We start from the raw sequence: 20,760 nt of genomic DNA, 5'->3' as shown, positions 1-20,760 counted from the left end.
CACCCTGCGAAGCAGGCGTGGTAACAGTTTCAGTGGAGGAAAGGAGTAGATCAGCTGGTACTGATCCCACGGAGCCACCAGCACGTCTGACGTCTCTTGTTCTGGACACGAATCTTGGCACCTTCCGATTGATTCAGGCACCGTAACCTGAATATCTCCGGATGCAACGCCCATTCTCCTGGGTCCAGCATCTGTCGACTCAGATAATCCGCCTGCCAGTTCTCCACTCCCGGGATGTAAATGGCCGACAGGGGCGGTACGCGACGCTCTGTCAACCGAAGTATGTGAGCAACATACCGTGCACTGGCTGAGCGGTTACCCCTTGGTGATTGACGTATGCCACAGCCGTGGCGTTGTCTGATTGGATCCTGATTGGACGCCCCTGAATTATCATCCATGTGGAGAGGCACAGCCTGATCACTCTCAAATCGAGCAGATTGATGGGTAACTTGGATTCTTCTGTCGACCAGAGGCCCTGAGCCGACTGAACCCCCATCACTCCACCCCAGCCGGATAGGCTGGTGTCCGTTGTGATCACTGTCCACTTCAGAGGCAGGAACGATTTTCCAGACAATCACTGGGGACCTCAGCCACCAGATCAGTGAGTCTGACTGGCTCATCTGGATCTGTCGATCCAGGCACAACTGCGATTTGTCCCATCTTGTCAAAATATCCTTCTGCAGGACTCATGTGGAACTGGGCATAAGGTACTGCCACGAAGGCGGCTATCATGAGACCCAGGACTCACATGCAAAAGCGGAGCGACGACCACTTGCGGTTCATAAGCAGTTTTACCACAGATCTCAGTCTACAGTCCGTCTGAAGGGAGAAAAACTCACTTCCATGGAGTCCAGCAGCAAGCCTAGGTACTCCAGACGCTGGGTCGGTACAATCACCGATTTCTTTAGGTTCAACAGCCACCCAAATATTTTCAGGGTCTGCATGGTGATCACCACATCCTCCTCTAATTCTGAGGTGGAAGATGCCCTCAGGAGATAGTCTAGGTATCCCACGATCGCGATCCCACATTGCCACAGCAACGCCAAAACTGGAGCCAATACCTTGCTAAAGACTCGGGGGGGCTAATGCCAGACCAAAAGGAAGAGCCAAAAACTGGTAGTGGACTTGCGACTGCAAACCGCAGAAACTTTTGATGCCGAAGGCATATGGGTATGTGCAGGTACGCATCTTGGATGTCCAAGGATGCCAGGGAGTCCCCTTGGAGTGCAGCTACTACTGAGTGAATGGATTCCATTCTGAACCTCTGCACTTTTACAAAGTGATTGATGGCTTTTAGGTCCAAGATTGTAGTTCCCAAGAAGGAAGGGGTACGTCCAAACAGATTTGAGTAGAATCCCTGGAAACGTTCGATTCCGGAAGCAGTACAACCACCCCGCAACTCAGCAGGTCCCTTACTGCCCCCAAAAGGGCCTGCAGGCAAGCTGGGGATACGGGCATGCTGGAGGGGAAGAACTGTTTGGCAGCCAAGAGAGAAACCCTTGTAGCCTGAGGAAATCAAATCGCAGACCCATTGGTCGGATAACTGAGAGGCCCACCGGGCTGCAAACTTCCAAAGGCAACCCCCCACCCGAGACATGAGTGGTGGCAAACCTTCATGCGGTAGCACTTTTATTCGCAGGCTTGCGGTTCCAGGGACGTTTTTGTCCCTGGACGAAAAAGCCGTTTATGAGCGGAAAGGAGTAAGGTACTCTTACCACTGGTGGCATTTTTAATAATGTCATCCAAAGAGCCGGTCGCCAAGGAAGGGTAGATCAGTCAGGGCTTTTTTGGATACCTGGTCAGCAGACCAGCATTTTAGCCAAATCAGGCACCTCAGCACCACAGCTGACACTGAAGGCCTGGATAAGGAGGGAGAGTATCCAGGGCCGCGTCAGACGTACTTAAGGCCTTGCACTAGTTGGTCGGCTAGTTCCATGCAGACAGGAGAAGCCTGGTGCTCTCCCAATTCGCGGTGAAAACGTTTTGCCCACTCAGTCAGTGTCTGCGACACAAGTGCGGATGCTAGTACTGGTCGTATGGCTGACCCCACAACCGTGAACAAGGAACGAGCCACTGCCTCGGCCTTCCTGTCCTGAACGCAGGAGTCCCCTCAACCGGGATCATGGTTACTTTATTTAACCTGGATACTGGGGGGTCCACAACCAGAGGAGCCATTTTTTTTGAGAAGGCCCTCCTCAAAAGGGTAACGCACTGCCATGCATTTGGAGATCGAAAAGGTCCGTTGCAGTCGACCCCATTCCTTGTAAATTAACTTTTCAAAATAAGTCAGGAGTATCACACACAGCTGTGATAAGTGCTCCAACAAGCGCTTTGTCGCGCACGGACCCGGACGGGGACTCATCCACACTGTGCGAATGGCCTGGTCAACGTCGTCTGACAAGACAGAGCATGGGTCACCAGCCTCAGCAGGACCTGAGTCTGCGTCCGTGGTCTCCCCAGAGGACGTAGGGGCCCAGCTTTATTGCACCTTTCTTCCAACGCACTGACCCCATCTTTGCAACAAACGAATTGAGGGCCGCCGTCAGGGTGCCCATGGGCACTGCGCAGTATGCAGATGACCCGGCTGCAATTGCTTGGATTTCAGGGGAAGAAACACCAGTTTCTGAAGCCATGCTGAATCTACCGTCTGCCACCCTAAGGAGATTTAGGACAGCGCCAGTCCCACCTGCCTTACTGAAGAGGAGCTCTATCCCGCCGGACTCACCACCCTGAGGAGTTTTGTGCTATCAAGAAAGTAGTGCATGTAGTCCCTGTGGGGCTCCCAGGTGCAGAGGAAACAATGCTGTGTCGGTGGCAGCAGCTGCAAATAGCGCCAAAACTGCTCTGAAGTGTGCTCAGGCTTCAATAAAACGGCCACCCAGCGTCCAGTACAAAGACATTAAACACAGGGAAAATGGCTGTGAGCACATGCTGTCACTAGAGAACACTGAAAACGTGTTTGGGCTTCAAGTAAATGGCCACCAGTGTACCGAATAGGAGAACACTAGGAAAATGGCCACTGAAGCCCCAGAGAGCATGCTGCCCTTGCCCACACTTTACTTCAACCACTACAAAAATCCTGGTTTATGTGGCACTTCCTTAGCACTACATTTCCTTCTATGGACAGGGTTACTCACAACATCACAGGCTCTGCTGAGGATATAACTATTACTACACACAGGACCGTTGGCAGTCCTATGCGTGGCGTTGTGGATAGCTAGAAACAGAGTCAGGAGCAGGGGTGCACAGCAAGCAATTAGCTTCTATTATATCTAATATCTATTGTTATCAATATCCATTATTGTTAATTGAGATCCAAAATGATAAAAATAGAATAGGTGATGCTTTGAGAATACACAAGGAGGGAGGAGGCGAAGCCGAGCCGAGAGGTAATGCTGGCTTAGAGCTCCATTATCAGCAGGACAACGGAGCCATATAACGGCGGCGGTAACTTGACCCTCCGCACATATATCATACCAAACTGTAGATAAATATCCCTACCTTACATAGGTGACATTCGGGGGAGTCAGAGGAGACTCATGAGGCAGAAAATTAACAAGAAAGCACCGCCTCACACATACAGCAGTATGGCACTGAAACCCTCCCCCTCTGAGGGGAGACACAGTGAGGAGAACAAACAGACAGCCCCTTCTGCTGCTTTACATAAAGATGTTCTCTCATTAAAGGCACATAGTCTCTCTAACCAAATACCTGAGAAAAATATGTCAGTTCTGGAGAATTTAGAACTTTCCACACAAAAAGACTAATCCCCTCCTGCAACGCTGAAACAAATAGAAAATCTGCTTAAAAAAAAAAAAAAATCACTCAAATCCACTGCAGATACCATCACCACAAAACTTAAAGAAATTAGAGAACTTGGTCAGCGTACATCAGCACTGGAAATTAGAGCAGACGATCTGGAAAATTATACATCTAACATTGCCTCAGAAATTGATTTTCTTAAAGCGGGGTTCCACCCTAAAGTGGAACTTCCGCTGATCGGAACCCTCCCCCCCCTCCGGTGTCACAATTGGCACCTTACAGGGGGGAGGGGGGTGGAGATACCTGTCAAAGACAGGTATTTACACCCACTTCCGGGCATAGACTCCCATGGGAGTCTGTCATTTCCTGTCCTGCCGTGCTGTCTCCTGGGACACACACGGGTCCCAGTGACAGCGCGGACAATTCCTATTGCGCTGCGCGACTCTCGCATGCGCAGTAGGGAACCAGGAAGTGAAGCCGATTCGCTTCACTTCCTGATTCCCTCACCTAGAATGGTGACGGCAGCAGCCGATCGATCGGCCTCGCTGGAACCCGGGACAGGCGAGTGTCCATTTATTAAAAGTCAGCAGCTGTAGTATTTATAGCTGCTGGCTTTTAATATTTTTTTTTTTTTTTTTATTTATTTTTTTTTAGGTGGAATCCCTCTAAAATGACATATTACAATCCAAATTGGAGGATTTCGAAAATCGTGCAAGACACTCCAATATACGTATTAGAGGAATACCCGAATCTGTGACTGATTTAAACGGTGCTATTACTGCACTTTCAAGAATTACAACCAGCTATCCCACTAGAGCGTCTTGAAATGGACCGGGTTCATAGAGCCCTAACACCAAAGAAAAAATAGATGGTCCTCCCTGTGACATTATCGCAAAATTGCATTTCTACCGCACCAAGGAACTACTGCTAAATACAGCTAGAAATGAAGATCCCCTAATTTTCCAGGGTCATAAATATCAATTATTCACAGACCTCTCACAAATTACAAACAACAAAAGAAGAACCCTGAAACTACTACTGCAAATATTACAGTGAAATGACATAATCTACCAATGGGGCTTTCCTTTCTCAGTGCGTTTTACTTTCCAAAGTCGCAAATATATGTGCTGAACAGCTAAGGACCTGCAAACTACTTTACAGAAACTAGGGATGATAAACACATCAAGAGATGCTGCTGACACTCGCCAAAAATCATCCTCTTATGCTGATAATCCCTCCTCTGCTTCCAGAAGAGAAGACTACAATCCACAGAAAAGAAGAAGTCGCATACAATCTCCACCTCCGGATTCAGATCTGGCTGACACTATGGACTGATAAACACCTGTACTGAGGCTACTACTATCTTGCCTTTTCCACAGAATGGCTACTGCCGAGTTTTTTTTCTCTGACTTCCAATCAATATTTTTATCATAATCTTATTTAAGCAATGTTCCTAATAATTTAGGCACCTTATTATAACTTTTTTTTCTCTCTCTTCGCTACTTTGTCTCTGAGGTTGCCTTAATCTTACATTTTTATTTTTTGCTTGAAAAATGAAATTATATGATTGGCTCTTGGTGTTCTGCAGGGAAGTTGCTTGCACCCTCTCTTGCTACCCTCAGCAGCTCGGTGTACACCGGGCAGTTGACAGTGGCTCATGTACCCTTGGAGGGAGAGTTTTTCTCCTCCCAACGGACACATTAAGAACATAGATATGTTAAGATATATTTCAATATTGTTTATTAATTGTATTTTCTTTTTCAGTCATTATCTCCTTTCCCCTCCCTCCCTCCACCCCTATACTCTGGAAACAAATAATTTCTTATATGACACACGTTCTAACAAACACCAACATATATTTACTTTTCCCAACTCCATGGCCCCATTAAACATCATCTCATTAAATACTCAGGGACTAAACGTTCCACACAAACGCACTAAAGCCTTCCGCACATTTTCATCCAAAAAAAGCACATAGTTTGCCTCCAAGAGACTCATTTTGCATCACAATCCACTCCAAATTTTTCAGTAAAGACTACCCCCAAGTATAAACAGCTTCGGCCTCCTCTAAAAAAACAAGGTGTGCTTATAGCTTTCCATCGCAATACACCATTTTCACTAATGAAGGAAATCAAGGATCCAGAAGGTCGTTACTTGATTCTTAAAGGACACCTACTTGATACTGCTATCACCATTACATCATACTACGCTCCTAACAAAAATCCTATTGCTTTTCTCTCTCATTTATTTCAAACTATAGAAAACCACAAAATAGGTACTACAATTCTATGTGGAGATTCTAATCAGACCATACATTTTTGGATAAATCACCAATCCCACAGTCACATACAGCAGACAAACAACTTATCAAAACTAATTACAAAACATAACCTAGTAGATACTTGGAGAGAATTGAATCCAACCAATAGACAATACACACATTACTCATTCCCTCATCGCTCATTCTCTAGGATAGACCATATATTTATGTCCATAGGGCCAATTTCAGAAATATCTACAAAAATTATTCCCACATTTCAAAAAAAAAAAAAAAAAAAAGATCCAACATGGATATTAAGAGATTTCCTACTCAAAAATCCAGCTCACAAAATATTGAAATCGCGCTCAAAGACTATATAAGAACTCCACACCTGACCTCTCTCCGGCTACATTATGGGAAGCGCACAAACCTGTTCTCCGTGGCATATGTCAACAGCAAGCAAATATTCAACAGAGAGCGGAAAATCCGTCAGACTTTAGAAACAAATTTCAATAAATGTCACACAGCATTCCAAAATAACCCTTCTTTATCTAAAATAAATCTTGACAAAGCTAAATTGGAATTTGATCTATTCCTTACTGAAGCAGCGGATAAAACCATCAAGAGATCACAACACAATTTTTATATCAATGCGAATAAACCTCACACACTATTAGCCAGGGCATTAAAATCCTGCCAGAACCCAATGAAACCGATACGTCTGAAAATCTCTAGGGGGGTATACACACAATTCTTTAAAAATATTACAAAAATTCAAAACCCAATTAAAAAAAATGTATACTCTTCTAATAATGAGTTGGACCCTTCTAGAGCGAATGATTTTTTCTCTCATATCTCTACCGACACTATCTAAAAACACAAATGGAAATGGAGGAACCAGTGTCAATTATAGAGGTATCTGAAGTTATCAAAAATCTCAAACTAAATAAAAGGCCAGGTCCTTATGGTTTTTCTGTGCTGTATTACAAAACGTTTGTAGACACCCCATCTCCAGTCTTGACAAACACTTTTAATTCCCTTTTGGAAGGTCATTCTTTTAGAAGAGAAACCCTAACTGCAATTATCTGTATGCTCCCTAAACCTCACACAGACGATTCAATATGGTCTAATTATCGCCCTATTTCGTTACAAAATTTGGACATAAAAATTTTTGCCAAAATTCTAGGTAACAGATTAAATACTATTATAGGCAATCTTATACATCGTGATCAAGTGGGCTTCATTCCATTACGTCAAGCAGGAGATATTAGACGTGCAACACTCCTGTCACATGCCGATAAAAAGAGACGTATTCCCACTTGTTTTCTTTAGATATTATGAAAGCTTTTGACACAGTATCATGGTCATATGAACTATACCCTTTCCAAATGGGGATTTGGCCCTCATTTTTTACGATGGATCTCTAGTTTGTATCAAGATCCCAAAGCTTATATCAGATATGCAGGGTACAAATCGGACGAGTTTAATATACTGAGGGGGACTCGTCAAGGATGTCCACTTGCGCCATTATTATTTGCTTTACTCATTGAACCTTTAGCACAAAGAATTAGGATGCAACCCACTATAACAGGTATTGAAATGGGTGGCTTTCATCATAAGCTGTTTATTCGCAGACGATATTCTCCTTTTTCCATCTTCTCCACATGTTTCGGCCCCAAATCTTATGGTTGTACTACAAGAATTCTCATTTATTTCGGGCCTTAAGGTCAATATTCAAAAATCTTCAGCATTAAACATTTCACTTGTCGAGAAAGAAACAAACAATCTTTACAAAATTCACTACCCTTTAAGTGGGTAGATCATAGCCTCCCATATCTGGGTGTGCAGTGTACTCCTAAACCCTCCGATTTGCAGCCAATTACCCAGCTCTATTAAAAAATATTACAAGGTCTTTATCTAATTTGTCATCAATGCTGATATCATGGTTTGGGAAAATCAATATCATAAAAATGTCTATTCTTCCGAAATTTTTATATTTATTCAGAACTCTCCCGATTCATATTCCTGCATATTTTCTTAAACTGATTCAACAAAAAGTAACAAAATTTACTTGGGGGGAAAATAAAACCCAGACTTCACAAAAAACACTTGTTCTCCCCAAAGCTTTGGGTTGTTTGGGATTTCCAGACTAATATTTATTATAAGGCAGCTCAATTATCTCAATTAACAAAATATCACTCTTCTACAGAGATTCCTTTATGGGTCCTCATTGAAGCTGTAGACTGTGATCCTCTTCCTATAAATATATTATGGTTACAACCTGCGGATCGTAAGTCTATAAATAACCCCATTTCTAAGCACTCTATATGGGATAGGTATAGAAATTCACATGGTCTGCAATCTCCACAAAATCCGCTATCATCTTTCCACAAGAATCCGACTTTACCCAGCCTGGAAATATCCCAAAACCTTTAAAGCTTGGTCTAAGGCTGGTATCACTTGTCTATATAATTTAACTTCAACTACATCAATAAAATCTTACAGATCTATGTGAATTATATAAGCTTCCACAATCAGAAATATTCCGATATCTCCAAATCAAAAATTGTTACACTCCTTCTCAATTTAAATGTAAACTTACATAATATTTCTCAATTTGAAAGATTTTGTCTCAAGGAACCACACGCTAAAGGTCGTATTACATCATTGTATACACAATTGATATCTAATTCTAATACTGTTCTACCTAAATATGTGGCCAAGTGGGAAAAAGATTTAGATTGTACGATCGATTCTAGGTCTTGGTCCAACATATGGGCTCACACAAAATCTTCCTCTATAAATATATTGGCGTCTGAATCATCATATAAAGTTCTCACACGCTGGTATTTGGTTCCTGCGAGAATCACCAAATTCTCAACAGACAACACTGGCCTCTGCATTCGTGGCTGTCCAGAAAAGGGTACCTATATACATACCTGGTGGCATTGCTCAATTGTACAATCATTTTGGAAAAAGATCTGATAATTACAACATTTTTGGATCGTCCAATTTTTCCAGACCCAATTATAGCTCTCCTTAATTTAAAACCAGCCTTTCTGAATCAGAAACAATTTAAATTAGTTCTTACACTCCTGATAGCCGCAAAGCAGACTATAGCCAATGCGTGGAAAACAGATGTAGTGAATATTGCAGAAACCAAACAGAATGAATCAATCTTTCATCCATGCTAAAATGGACGCTATAGATAAAAACCAGATGACAAAGTTTGATGATATATGGAAACCCTGGATTAAATATTATACGTCAGATAATATTGACAACCGAGTTTTATTGTTATGGTGATTACGATTTTTTATAGAATTACAACATTAGCTGATATATAAAACCTCCTGCGGAGAATTATTCCCTCCCCTTCCAATATACCTTTTACGTTCTTCCCTTACTATACAATACTTACTATAAACCTACTTTAGACGTTATGGTCAAAACTTTAAAATCATATTTTCTTTTAGACATATTTATATTTTCTTGGGATTAAAATGTTTAAAACTCAGCTATAAGAATGTTTTCAAATTCTAAAATATATAAGGCCATTTATTGTTATTCCCACGAGAATATCTTGAAATTCTTCTTTGCTTTGCATCATCCGTACTTCAATATGTCTACTTTTTATTTCTGGTATCACATAATTTGTCTTATATTCTGTACATGTAATTTATTTTAACATAAAATAAAAAGTTTTGAACGAGAGAATACACAAGGAACAGGTTTGATAATATGGAATCTGAAATGTTATATTACTGCACAGGTCCTATATGTACTCTCCACTGTTCTCTTATGCCGCGTACACACGATCGGACTATCCGGTGGACTTAGTCCGGCGGATGAGGTCCGCCGGACTTTCCGAGTAAGCAGAACTGCCAACACACGACCAGACTTTTCTGGCGGAAATCTACCGGACTTTTGAAATGAACGGACTTAGCCACACTGAGAAAAGTCTGTTCATTTTGAACATGGCTCCAGGTAGATGGGACTAGCGAAGAAAGTCAATGACACAGCCTCCATCGGCGAGATTGACACCTCGCTGGCCCCGTCACCTGGTATGGATTTAAACGGGAACACCTACGCTGAAAAAACAGCCTGGGGTCCCCCCAAAGTCCATAGCAGACCCTTATCCGTGCACGCAGGCCAGCCAGTAAGGAGAGGGGGTAGGGACGAGTGAGCGCGCGCCCCCCCTCCTGAGCCGTACCAGGCTGCGTACCCTCAACATGGGGGGTGCTTTGGGGAAGGGGGGCCCTGTGCCCCCTCCATCCACCTTGTCCCCATGTTGATGAGGACAAGGGCCTCTTCCCGACAAGCCTGGCCTTTAGTTGTTGGGGTCTGCGGGAGGAGGGCTGCTCAGAATCCGGGAGCCTCCTTTAATAAGGGGGCTCCCCAGATACCAGATCCCCCACCCTTTGTGAATGAGTATGGGGTACGTTGTACCTTTACCCATTCACCTGGTGAAAAAAAAGTGTAAATAAAAAAACACAAGTTTAAAATAATTTATTAGACCACTCCGGGGGGTCTTCTGTCTTGGGGGGGTCTTCTCACCAGACTCCTCCGATATCTTATGCTTTTTTGCTAGCTCTTTTACTAGCGGAGGATACTGGCTTTGTTCTTTGTCATCCGGGGGTCTTCTTCAGACTTCGGTTCTTCTTGCCGGGCCTCCGCTATCTTATAGCTCTTTTACTAGCGTTGCCCCTGTCTTCTGCCACCGCCACCTTCTTCTCTTCCGATGTTGATATAACGCTCTATGGCAGCAGTTGCAGGGACGCGTTGTGCGGCGACTTATATAGGGACAAGGGGTGGGGTCATCTGGTGATTTCACGTGGTGAGCCTGCCCCTTATGATGTCACAGTCAGAGGATGCTGGGACTGAGACATAAGGGGCTGGGTCACCACGTGACATCACCCGGTGACCCGGCCCTTGTCCCTATATAATTTGATGCACAACACGTCCCTGCCATTGTGGCCAGAGAGCGTCGTGTCAACATCGGAAGGAAGAAGAGAAGAAGGCAGCGGCAGAAGACCTGGCCAATGCTAGTAAAAGAGCTATAAGAAGATAGCGGATGCCCGGCAAGAAGAACTGAAGAGCGGGACAAGACCCAGAAGTCGGAAGAAAACCCCCGGACAGTGGTGACGAGGAAAAAGAAAGCCGGGCTCCTCCGCTAGTACAGGCTAGAAAAAAAAAAGCAGAAGATAGCGGAGGAGTCTGGCGACAAGACCCCCCCAAGAAGCAAGACTGAAGAAGACGCCCCGGAGCTGTCCAATACATTTTTAAAATTTGTGTTGTGTTTTATTTAAACTTTTTTCACCAGGTGAATGGGTAGGGGTACATCGTACCCCATACTCATTCACATAGGGCGGGGGACTGGTATCTGGGGGCCCCCTTATTAAAGGAGGCTCCCGGATTCCGATAATCCACCCGCAGAAGAGGCCCTTGTCCTCATTAACATGGGGATAAGGTGCTTTGGGTGGGGGGCCACAGGGCCCCCCTTCCCCAAAGCACCCCCCATGTTGAGGGCACACAGCCTGGTATGGCTCAGGAGGGGTGCTCGCTCGTCCCCACCCCCTTTCCTGACCGGCCGGGGCTGCGTGCTCGGATAAGGGTCTGCTATGGACTTTGGGGGCAACCCCACACCGTTTTGGCGTAGGGGTTCCCCTTCAAATCCATACCAGGTGACGGGGACAGCGAGGTGTCAATCTCACTGATGGAGGCGGCGACATTGACTTCCTTCGCTAGCCCCGTCTACCCGGAACCACGTACAAAATGAACAGACTTTTCTCTGCGTGTGGGCAAGTCCATTCATTTCAAAAGTCCGGTGGACTAGCACACAGACAAGCGGATTGTCGAGTCCGGCGGACAATAGGGAGTCAAAACTTCGAAGTCCGCTGGACTTTTGGGAATAAAAAGTCAGCCGGAGCCCACATGGGTGGATTGTCCGATCGTGTGTATGCGACTTTATTCTTCCTGGTTGCTGCAAAGAGCTGTGCATCTTTCGGGCAGTGTATTACAGATTCAACTTCCAACTCAGTTCTTGTGGTGATCGAATTGGGACCTAGTTTAATACTGTATGGGGGTCAATGCTATCCTTGTTGCAAATTTTGTACGCTATTGCTGATGGTTTGAAAAGGTTGCTGTGATTTTAAGCAAGCACACATTATCACAAAATTACATGTGTTGCCACATTTTGAATAGCACCTCAGGTGTATAGAGGTAACATACTAGAGTTGTTTCAAAAATTGGCACATGCCCTCGATTTTAGATGCTTTGATACATTAGAAGCCCATTGATTTAATCGACTGCACTAATGCAATGCAGGCTAATGCATGTCAAGATCCTTGTGTTACATAAATAAAATAAATAATTTGTGATATAAATCAAAGTAACATTTATTTAAAAATCCACACAGAATGTTTTAAAAAATTAGAACTACAACCTCCACAAATTATAGTACATTGTACTGGAATTATAAAGCATCATCATAGTTTAATTACATCTGGTACCAAAAACAAACAATGTGGCATTAAAATACTACAAGAGGTAGGATTACCTGAAGAAACACTTTAATTTTCTGTTGCCAATCCAAACAAAATCAATCATTTTACATAACTTTTCATCATTTGCATTTAGTAACACAACTTAAAAAAAAAAAAAAAAAAAAAAAAAACTGTGTGACAGATAGTGGCTTTCATTGCTGAAAATGCTTGTTACTCCTTGTCATAATCTAAAGGCTTCAGTCATTTTTATGCGACTCAGAACAAGTGGGCAGGCCAGGAGTTCTGACGTCACTTGCTACATATGCCTGTTACAGGTCAGCAATGAAGTGAAGTGATTAAATTAGCATGACTGAAAATAAACTACAGTAAAACCTTGGCTTGCATGTAACCTCATCTAGTGTTTTACAAGACAAGCTAATTTTTTAAAATAAATTTTAACTTGATAAACAAGCGAGGTCTTGTAGTAGGAGTAGAGTCGTGTCCAAATTTAGTCAATGAGAGCCGTCTTAATAAGCACTACTGAAGTCACTACGACTTTAGAAAAGTTTCCTGTGCTACTTCAATTCGACCTGTGCCCACACAGATTGAGTTTGTGTGTGTGGGGGGGGGCGAGGCATATGCTCAAAAAGCAATTCAATAAAAACATGCAAAAGAGCACAAAAGCACAAGCTTTTTCAAGCTGAAATAAAATACCTGTAAAAATAGCTTTTTCTCTTAATTGATGTGATTTGCATCAAACATTAAGCCTTGGTTCACATAGCTGCCAATTTTGTTATGCATCAATTGCCAACAATGGCACCATCCGAATTGGTGCGACGCCACTCTGATTTCCAAAAGTAGTTTCTGTACTACTTTTGGTGACTTCAGGAGGCAATTTGTATAGACCTCTTTGGAGGAAACCACACAGGTGGGTGTCAAATTGCCTCCCGAAGTCAGACTGCATTGCTGGGTTGACATTGTGCGAGTTCAACTGAACTCTCACAATTTCAAACACGCGTCAATGTGAACCTAGGCTAAAGGAAGATAACCCAGGCATTCCCTGAAGTTGCCTTCAAGTCACATTGTCAATCTTTTTATATGGACTATAGACAGGACTTCTGAATAAATGGTTGAGGAACGAATCATCTGAGTTTACATTGTTTTTATGGGGAAATTTACTTTGATATACGAGTGCTTTGGATAACAAGGATGTTTCCAGGACAAATTATGCTCAGAATCCAAGGTTTTACTGTAGTTTTTCAATAGTAAAATCAGCAATGGCAGCCTGTGTGTTTACACTGTTCCTACCAACAACCTAGTCGTAGGTTCAAAGGACTGCAATAAAAGCACTATCCATCTGTTAAATAAAAAAAGGTGTCCACACACTTTAGATAAAACTGCAACTGGTTACTTTTACATTATTTTCTAAAGCCGTGATATGCCATTATTAAAGTGAACCCAAAATGGAGATTGAAGGATACTAGATAGAGATTGTTATATCCTTTTCAGACCCTACTTATGAGATCCTGGTGTTTGGTTTCCTGTGTTTGCACCCTTGTGGCCATTTTGAAGAGTCCCACTCAGCTCCCATGGAAGAATTCCCTAATGAAGTATCCTAGCCATAAAAAGGACACTTTAATGTGAATACGTAAATAAATAGGAATACAGACGTGCTTACAAACAATGTATCTTGGTGATTTACATCAAGAGAATGTGAAGCCTGCTATTTTTATCAAAACCACATTTTTACATTTAAACTGAGGTAGCAACGGCACGCTTAGCCGTTTTAAAGACAGCTAAACAGCCACACAGGACAACAAATATACTGTATACCCCTTAACATTATCAAAGCTTTAAAAAAAAAAAAAAAAAAAAAAAAAACTTGTAAAAATTGGGCCTTGGCTATATATTAAAAAAATAAAAATAAAAAGAAGAATACCCCACAGACACTCCAGGAAGGTAAACAAATCAAAAAAAAATATATATAGGATGGGATGGTAAGCTGTCACATTACTTACATTTATAAAGATGCTGAATTAGGAAATGTGTGCTTTGCCCACAACCACCAATAAAACTGAAACTTGCAGACTGTTATGATGGAATATGATAGCGATCTAAGAACAGTCTGGAACATTCTAGACCTTTCTATATACACACATTCCTAGAGATCCAAGAAAAAAAAAATAGCTATGTGTAATGATGGCCATACAGAGTCAGCCATACTGTCCGATTGGTTGAAAAATCATTCGATCAGATCATTATGTGTATGGCCACCACTAGCTTAGTAAGATTCCACTCAAACCTGTCCACTGTTTAAATTAGCCTTGTCAGCTTAATGCAGTTGTGTTCAGCAGAGCTCAATATACTGTAGCAAAAAATGAAAATCCCTCACTTCTCATAAAAAAACAAAACAAAAAACAAAAACAAAGTTTAAAAAGTGGAATACTACTCAACTTAGCTCCAGCAATGAGGTCTCATCGAGCCGAGTGGGGATGATGTCACTGCCACACACATGCGGGAGTTCAGTCAGATTCAGCATTGCCGAATATATACAGTGAGCCGTGTGGCTTATTGTAGAAGGGCAGACAGCCAGGTAAATAGTTTTAATACAGATGAGACAATGCATGTCTATTCTCCAATAAATATATAAATATAATATTACTTAGCCTAAAAATTTCCACTTTATAATGTACAGCACAAAATGTTTTAATTTGTGGAAGTGACCATCTTCATAATTTAAGTTGAGCACTCAGACCTTGAGTGGCTACAAACATCCTTGGTGCTTTACCCCATATATATTTGGTGCAGCATGAAACTGACTAAATATGGCTGATCCTCTATATCAGTGGTTCTCAACACTGTCCTCAAGTATCCCTAACAGGCCATGTTTGCAGATTTCCCTTGATCTTGCTCAGGTGCTTTAAATCAGTCAAATGGCTTGGTTTTTTGGACAGGCATTTTATTTAACAGAAATGCCGAAAACATGAACGGTTGGGGGTACTTGAGGACAGGGTTGATAAACACTGCTCTACATTATGTGCAAGCAGACCACAATAGCACCTATAATTAGCTGCCTTCGTTTATAAATATACACAATTATTAATATATATATATATATATATATTTCCAATGCAGTGTTAAAAGCAGTAGTGTGTGCTGTCTATAAAACACTGGCTGCCAATAAAAGAAATTGATCTTATGTACAAGTATGCTTACCGGCAGAACTTAAATTTTTCTTTGTGGATAAACAATTTATAGGACAGCTATACAATGTTGCAGTTCCCAAACATCCCCCTCAGTGTACCCAGCAGTGATACAGATTTGCTTTCTGGAAACCTTCATTGTGCCTTGCTTGGTTGTAAGTAGTGCCAGTTGGGCAGTAGGACCACTGTGCATCTGTAAAAAAATAAACTTGCTCTTTAACAATGAGGAAACCTAAAGGAGTACCACGACATGCTAACGTTTCCTTTTCAGAGCTCACTATCCCTGCATGATTGCATAAGTGCTATTGATTAATAAACCGGTGTTCCTATAACAAAGCTTTGAAAAAACAGGACCCTCTAAGGCTAAACTGAGGAACAGATTGGGAAGCTAAGGTATTCAAACTAATTTGGGACAGTTTACAGAAAGACAAAAGTGAAAGAGCAGTAACTTTTAGTAATCAATAAGAAATCAGCTTTTACTAGCATGTCAAGCAGAGCACCAAAAGATCAAATTTGGACTAGATTCCACAGATTAGAGTCATCTTTCAACTCAGGTGTTAAACCAAAAGATTCCCATTTGCCATGTGCACATATACTTCAATCCTCTGTTGGAGTCGTATTACACCCATTTTTAAAAAAACACCAATTTAGTAGGACGAAAGGATTTCAAAACATTAACTCCACAATGAAGGCTTCTTGAAATGAGTGGTTATTTGAGTAATCCATTATGAAAATGTACATGAAGTGTAACTTCTTTGATTTTAGTGGTTTTCCAATAGGACGCGTAATGTTCACGGCTCTATTTTCTACAGTATCTTGACTACACCTTGAGGAGAGTGCATCCCTTGCAGAGGAATGTTCTGTGACACCGATCCCACAAAATCCAGTCTTTTGGCTAGCCTGTAAAGAAAGAACACAACATTAAAAAAAAATTGCAAAATATTATGACAAAAGCATCACGTGACATTTAGCATACATATAGTTCACATTTACCTTTCCTTCCACTTTTTCATTTTTGAAAAGTAAAATACACAAAAACACAATCTGGGAACAGGTCATATAATTTGTACTGTATAGAAAAACAAGTGAATTCTTGTTCACCTTTGAATATTTGCAATGTAGGCAATTCAAAAAATGGACTAAATAGCTAGATATGGAAAACATTTAGGTACCAGGTAACTTTCTGAGAAGTCTTCCAGGACAGCATCTGAGAGATAGGCTCCTCCCACCTTTAAAACAGGAAACTGTCCACCATCCTAAAAAGTTGGAACTCCAGGTAACCTAAATGCTAGATGAGGATTCGGTCTGTTACTTTACTAATACTGAGGCATACAGGTATGACTGACAATTGGGGTGGCAACAAGTACTTCCGTGGAAGACTTCTCAGAAAACAGAGTATGGTACCTGTTAACTTTTTCTAATCGTCTTCCAGGGCAGAACCTGAGGGGACGTAGCAAGCAATACTTACTGGGAAGATGGGGGGGGGCGACAAGGCCTGCAACACTTTGCGACCAAATGTCTGATCCTGACTGAACAAGCGGTCGATGCGGTAATGCCTAAGGGAGGTTTTGAAGCTCGACCGTGTTGCTGCTCTGCAGATCTGCTCCAGCTCTTTCTGCAACTGGGAAAACCCAGGCCTTAGTAGAGTGAGCTTTGATCCCAAGGTTGCGAGCTTGATAGGCCAACTGTACAGCCAGCATGATCCATCTAGCTTTTGTACTCAAAGCTGGTTTCCCCTTGTTCCTTGAGTGCAGAACAGTAGTAGATTTTCGCCAGTCCTTGGTTCTTTTAAAAAAAAAGGTACGCTATAAGTATTTTCCTGACGTCCACTTTGGAATAGGTCTCCCTTTTCCGGCTGTCTACTGAAGCTGGAGGGGGGGGGGGGGGGGGGGGGGGGAATAATAGGTTGTGAAAACTTGAAGACTTAGACAAGAAATCCAGTCCTGGAAAGAGAATTATTTAATCTAGCTGAATTGAACAGTAGGGTTCCATCATGGATAGCATCTGTATTTCACTTACTTCCATGGATGATAACAAGGCCACTTAAGGGTACCATCTTTGAAGCGGGGTTCCACCCAGAAATGGAACTTCCACTGAAATGATTCCCACACCCCCCCGGGCACCTTTCAGGGGGGAGGGGAGCAGATGCCTGTCAAATCATGTCATGCCCCATCTGATAGTCATTGAGTCTGCAATTGCCAAAAAAGTGTTACTACCTCTAATCATTTCCGTCTTTTGTTCCATAGATTTTTGCTTCATTGGCATCCATCACATAGTCCAAGTACCCTTTGGCTTAGGATTGAGATTTTTTTTTTTTTTTTTTTGAAGTTCACTATTCGGGCAAGCTCTTGCAAGTAATTGAGGTTTGTCTGCAGTTTGTCAGGCTCTTCACTGAATCTGAATAGGAGGTCGTCCAAATATGGAATAACCCTTATGCCCTGTTGTCTTAAATTTTTATGAGCTTCTGCCACAATTTGTGGGAAAATTATAGGTGCAGAAAATAAAATACAAAAAGGGTAAGGAGGTGTATTGCAGGTGTAGGGGGTTGCTTTTGGACCCTGGACTGCAAATCTCTATCTTTGGTGACTATTAGCATGTGCAGCTTGGATTGCTCAGTGCTTTTCTGCACCTGCACACTTATCCTCTAATTGGCCGTTGCCTATGGAGGTGTGGAACGCACGCCAGTTTTTCCAGATGTGGAACGCCATGCCAGCCATACAGGGTTACAGTATCTAATTCAGTAATTATGGGTTCAGTATATAAACACAGTGGTAGCTGGCATCTGTACAACCAAGTTGAAGTCCATAAGGACTTAAATGTGAAAATCAGAGGTGTTCTGTCACATTAGCAAACATGTAAGGTCCGCAGGTTTAAACATTGTCGGATTTATAAATACTGTATTTAAGAATATAAGCTTGGTTTGTGTTAAAATAACTGAAACATAAAACTCCGGTGAGTGTAAAAAGTTTTTTTTTTTGACGATTCGAAAAATGATCCGATCCATGAGTTTATTAATCCGTTGCACCCCTAGCAATAAGGGTATATTTATTGGTTTGCGCAAATGTTATAGCGCCTACAAACTATGGGAAAGATTTAAGGGCATTTTATTACCATTTTTACTAGTAATGGCGGTAATCTGCCATTTTAGCAGTACTGTGACATTGCCGACAGATCGGACACTTTTGGGACTATTGGCATTTATACAGCGATCAGTGCTGTGTTCTAACTGAGGGGATAGAACTGACTGGAGGAGACCTATCGTTGTCCCTACGTAGGATCAATCAAAATGTATCAATCAATATGATGTACCCATAAGGTGATTCGCGGGAACAAACCACATTGCTGCCGCAAGTCAGTAAGTGGTTAAAGAAACAGCTCGGGTGAGGACATTGCTGGATCCCTGGACAGGCAAGTATTCCTTTGTTAAAAGTCAGCAGGTTCGGTACTTGTACTGAAATAAAGAAATAAACAGAGCGCACTGGCCTAGTGCATTAGCCTCAATTTTCCTTTGTTAAATAAAAAACAAAAATAAAACACTAACAAACATGCACTTGAATACAGAAAATCAAATATTCAAATGGTCCAAGGCCATCAGTGGTGTACCCCAAGGTTCAGTGTTGGGACCCTTACATTTTATCTTTATAAATGATAAAGGATATAGGGTCCAGGATTAAAAAAGTACCATTTTAGTCTTTGGAGATAGATGAAGACACAGATGAAGATATGAATGAATGAATGAATGAATGAATGAAAGAAATACTTGTATAGCGCACAATGCGAACTGAATCGCCTCTAGGCGCTGTGGCGAGCTTTGATCTGCTAAAAGAGGAAGGTCTTCAGTTTTTTCCTAAAAGCCAGGTGATTTTCTTCCAGGCGGATTTTGATTGGTAGAGCATTCCATAGCTGAGGCCCTTGGACAGCGAATCTCCGATCCCCCTTGGATTTATACGGGGCTTTGGGCACGAGGAGGAGGTTTTTGTTGGCTGATCGAAGACTGCGGTTTGGTGAGTAATGATTTATTTTCTCCATTAGGTATTGCGGAGCTTCTCTATGCACGCATTTGTGGGTGAGGCAAAGGGTCTTGAACGTGATCCGATTTTTTACGGTTAGCCAATGTAAGCTCCTCAGCGAAGGAGAGATGGATTCCCACGGTTTTTTTCCTGTTATCAGCCTTGCCGCCGTGTTTTGGATCAGTTGTAATCGCGCAAGGTTGATATTGTGGTAATCCTATGTAAAGCGAATTTGCGTAGTCCAGTCGTGAATTAATGGATTGTTCCAACTACCACTGCTTTTTCTTCATTCTTTGGAATAAAAGGGATGAGTCTGCGGAGCATGCGCAGCAGATGGTGAGATCCACTGACTACAGATCCTATTTGCGCATCCATTGACATTTGTGCATCTAAAATAACCGAGACTCTTCGCTTTGGTCTTTGGGGAGATAGTCTGCCCAAAGACAGTTGGTGGAGACCAGGAGGTTTTGGTTGCGGGCTTACGATTTGGGTGTAAGATAAGAAGCTCTGTCTGATTCATTCAGCTGGAGGGAGTTAGTGGTTATCCAGTCCTCTATTGATTTGAGGCAGTTTTCAAGTTGTTGTTGGTGAACTTTTTTTCCATTGATCCGGAAATAAAGTTGCGTGTCGTCAGCGTAAGAGTGGAAGCAGAGATCTGAGCATCTGATTTGAAGGAGTGGGCGAATGTAAATGTTGAAGAGAACGGGTGACAAAAGGGGAGCCTTGAGGGACTCCGCAGGTGACTGCCCGAGTTTCGGAGAGGAATTTTCCTAGTTTCACTGTCTGACAGATTTCCTAGGAAGGACGCAAACCATTGGAGATCTATGTCTTGGACTCCGGCTACTTCTGTGAGGTGGACGAGTAGAGCATTGTGATCTACTGTATCAAAACGCTGCACTTAGGTCTAGCAGTACGAGGAGACACGGCTCTCCATCTGCTGCTTCGAGGGCGTCATCCCAAATCTTGAGGAGAGCCGTTTCTGTTCCATGACCCGGGCGGAAGCCGGATTGCAGCGGGTCCAGGAGTTTGAGTATCCAGGT

General features: G+C 42.4%; 1 protein-coding gene across 2 annotated transcripts in view; it reads right to left on the bottom strand.

The window, feature by feature from the left end:
- Positions 1–12,395: 12,395 nt before the first annotated feature.
- Positions 12,396–20,760, bottom strand: part of NDE1 (nudE neurodevelopment protein 1) — a 122,163-nt gene continuing 113,798 nt past the window's right edge. For both annotated transcript variants that reach the window (XM_077448923.1, XM_077448924.1), the window contains exon 9: positions 12,396–16,610. In XM_077448923.1, the coding sequence (XP_077305049.1) occupies positions 16,517–16,610 (94 nt within the window). In that variant the 3' untranslated portion in view covers positions 12,396–16,516. The remainder of the gene's footprint in view (positions 16,611–20,760) is intronic.

The sequence above is a fragment of the Lithobates pipiens genome, unplaced genomic scaffold (assembly GCF_037356315.1).
Source record: "Lithobates pipiens isolate NorthernLeopardFrog02 unplaced genomic scaffold, aLitPip1_a1.2 Scaffold_22, whole genome shotgun sequence".
Lineage (NCBI taxonomy): Eukaryota > Metazoa > Chordata > Amphibia > Anura > Ranidae > Lithobates > Lithobates pipiens.
This window is presented reverse-complemented; position numbering and strand designations above follow the sequence as displayed.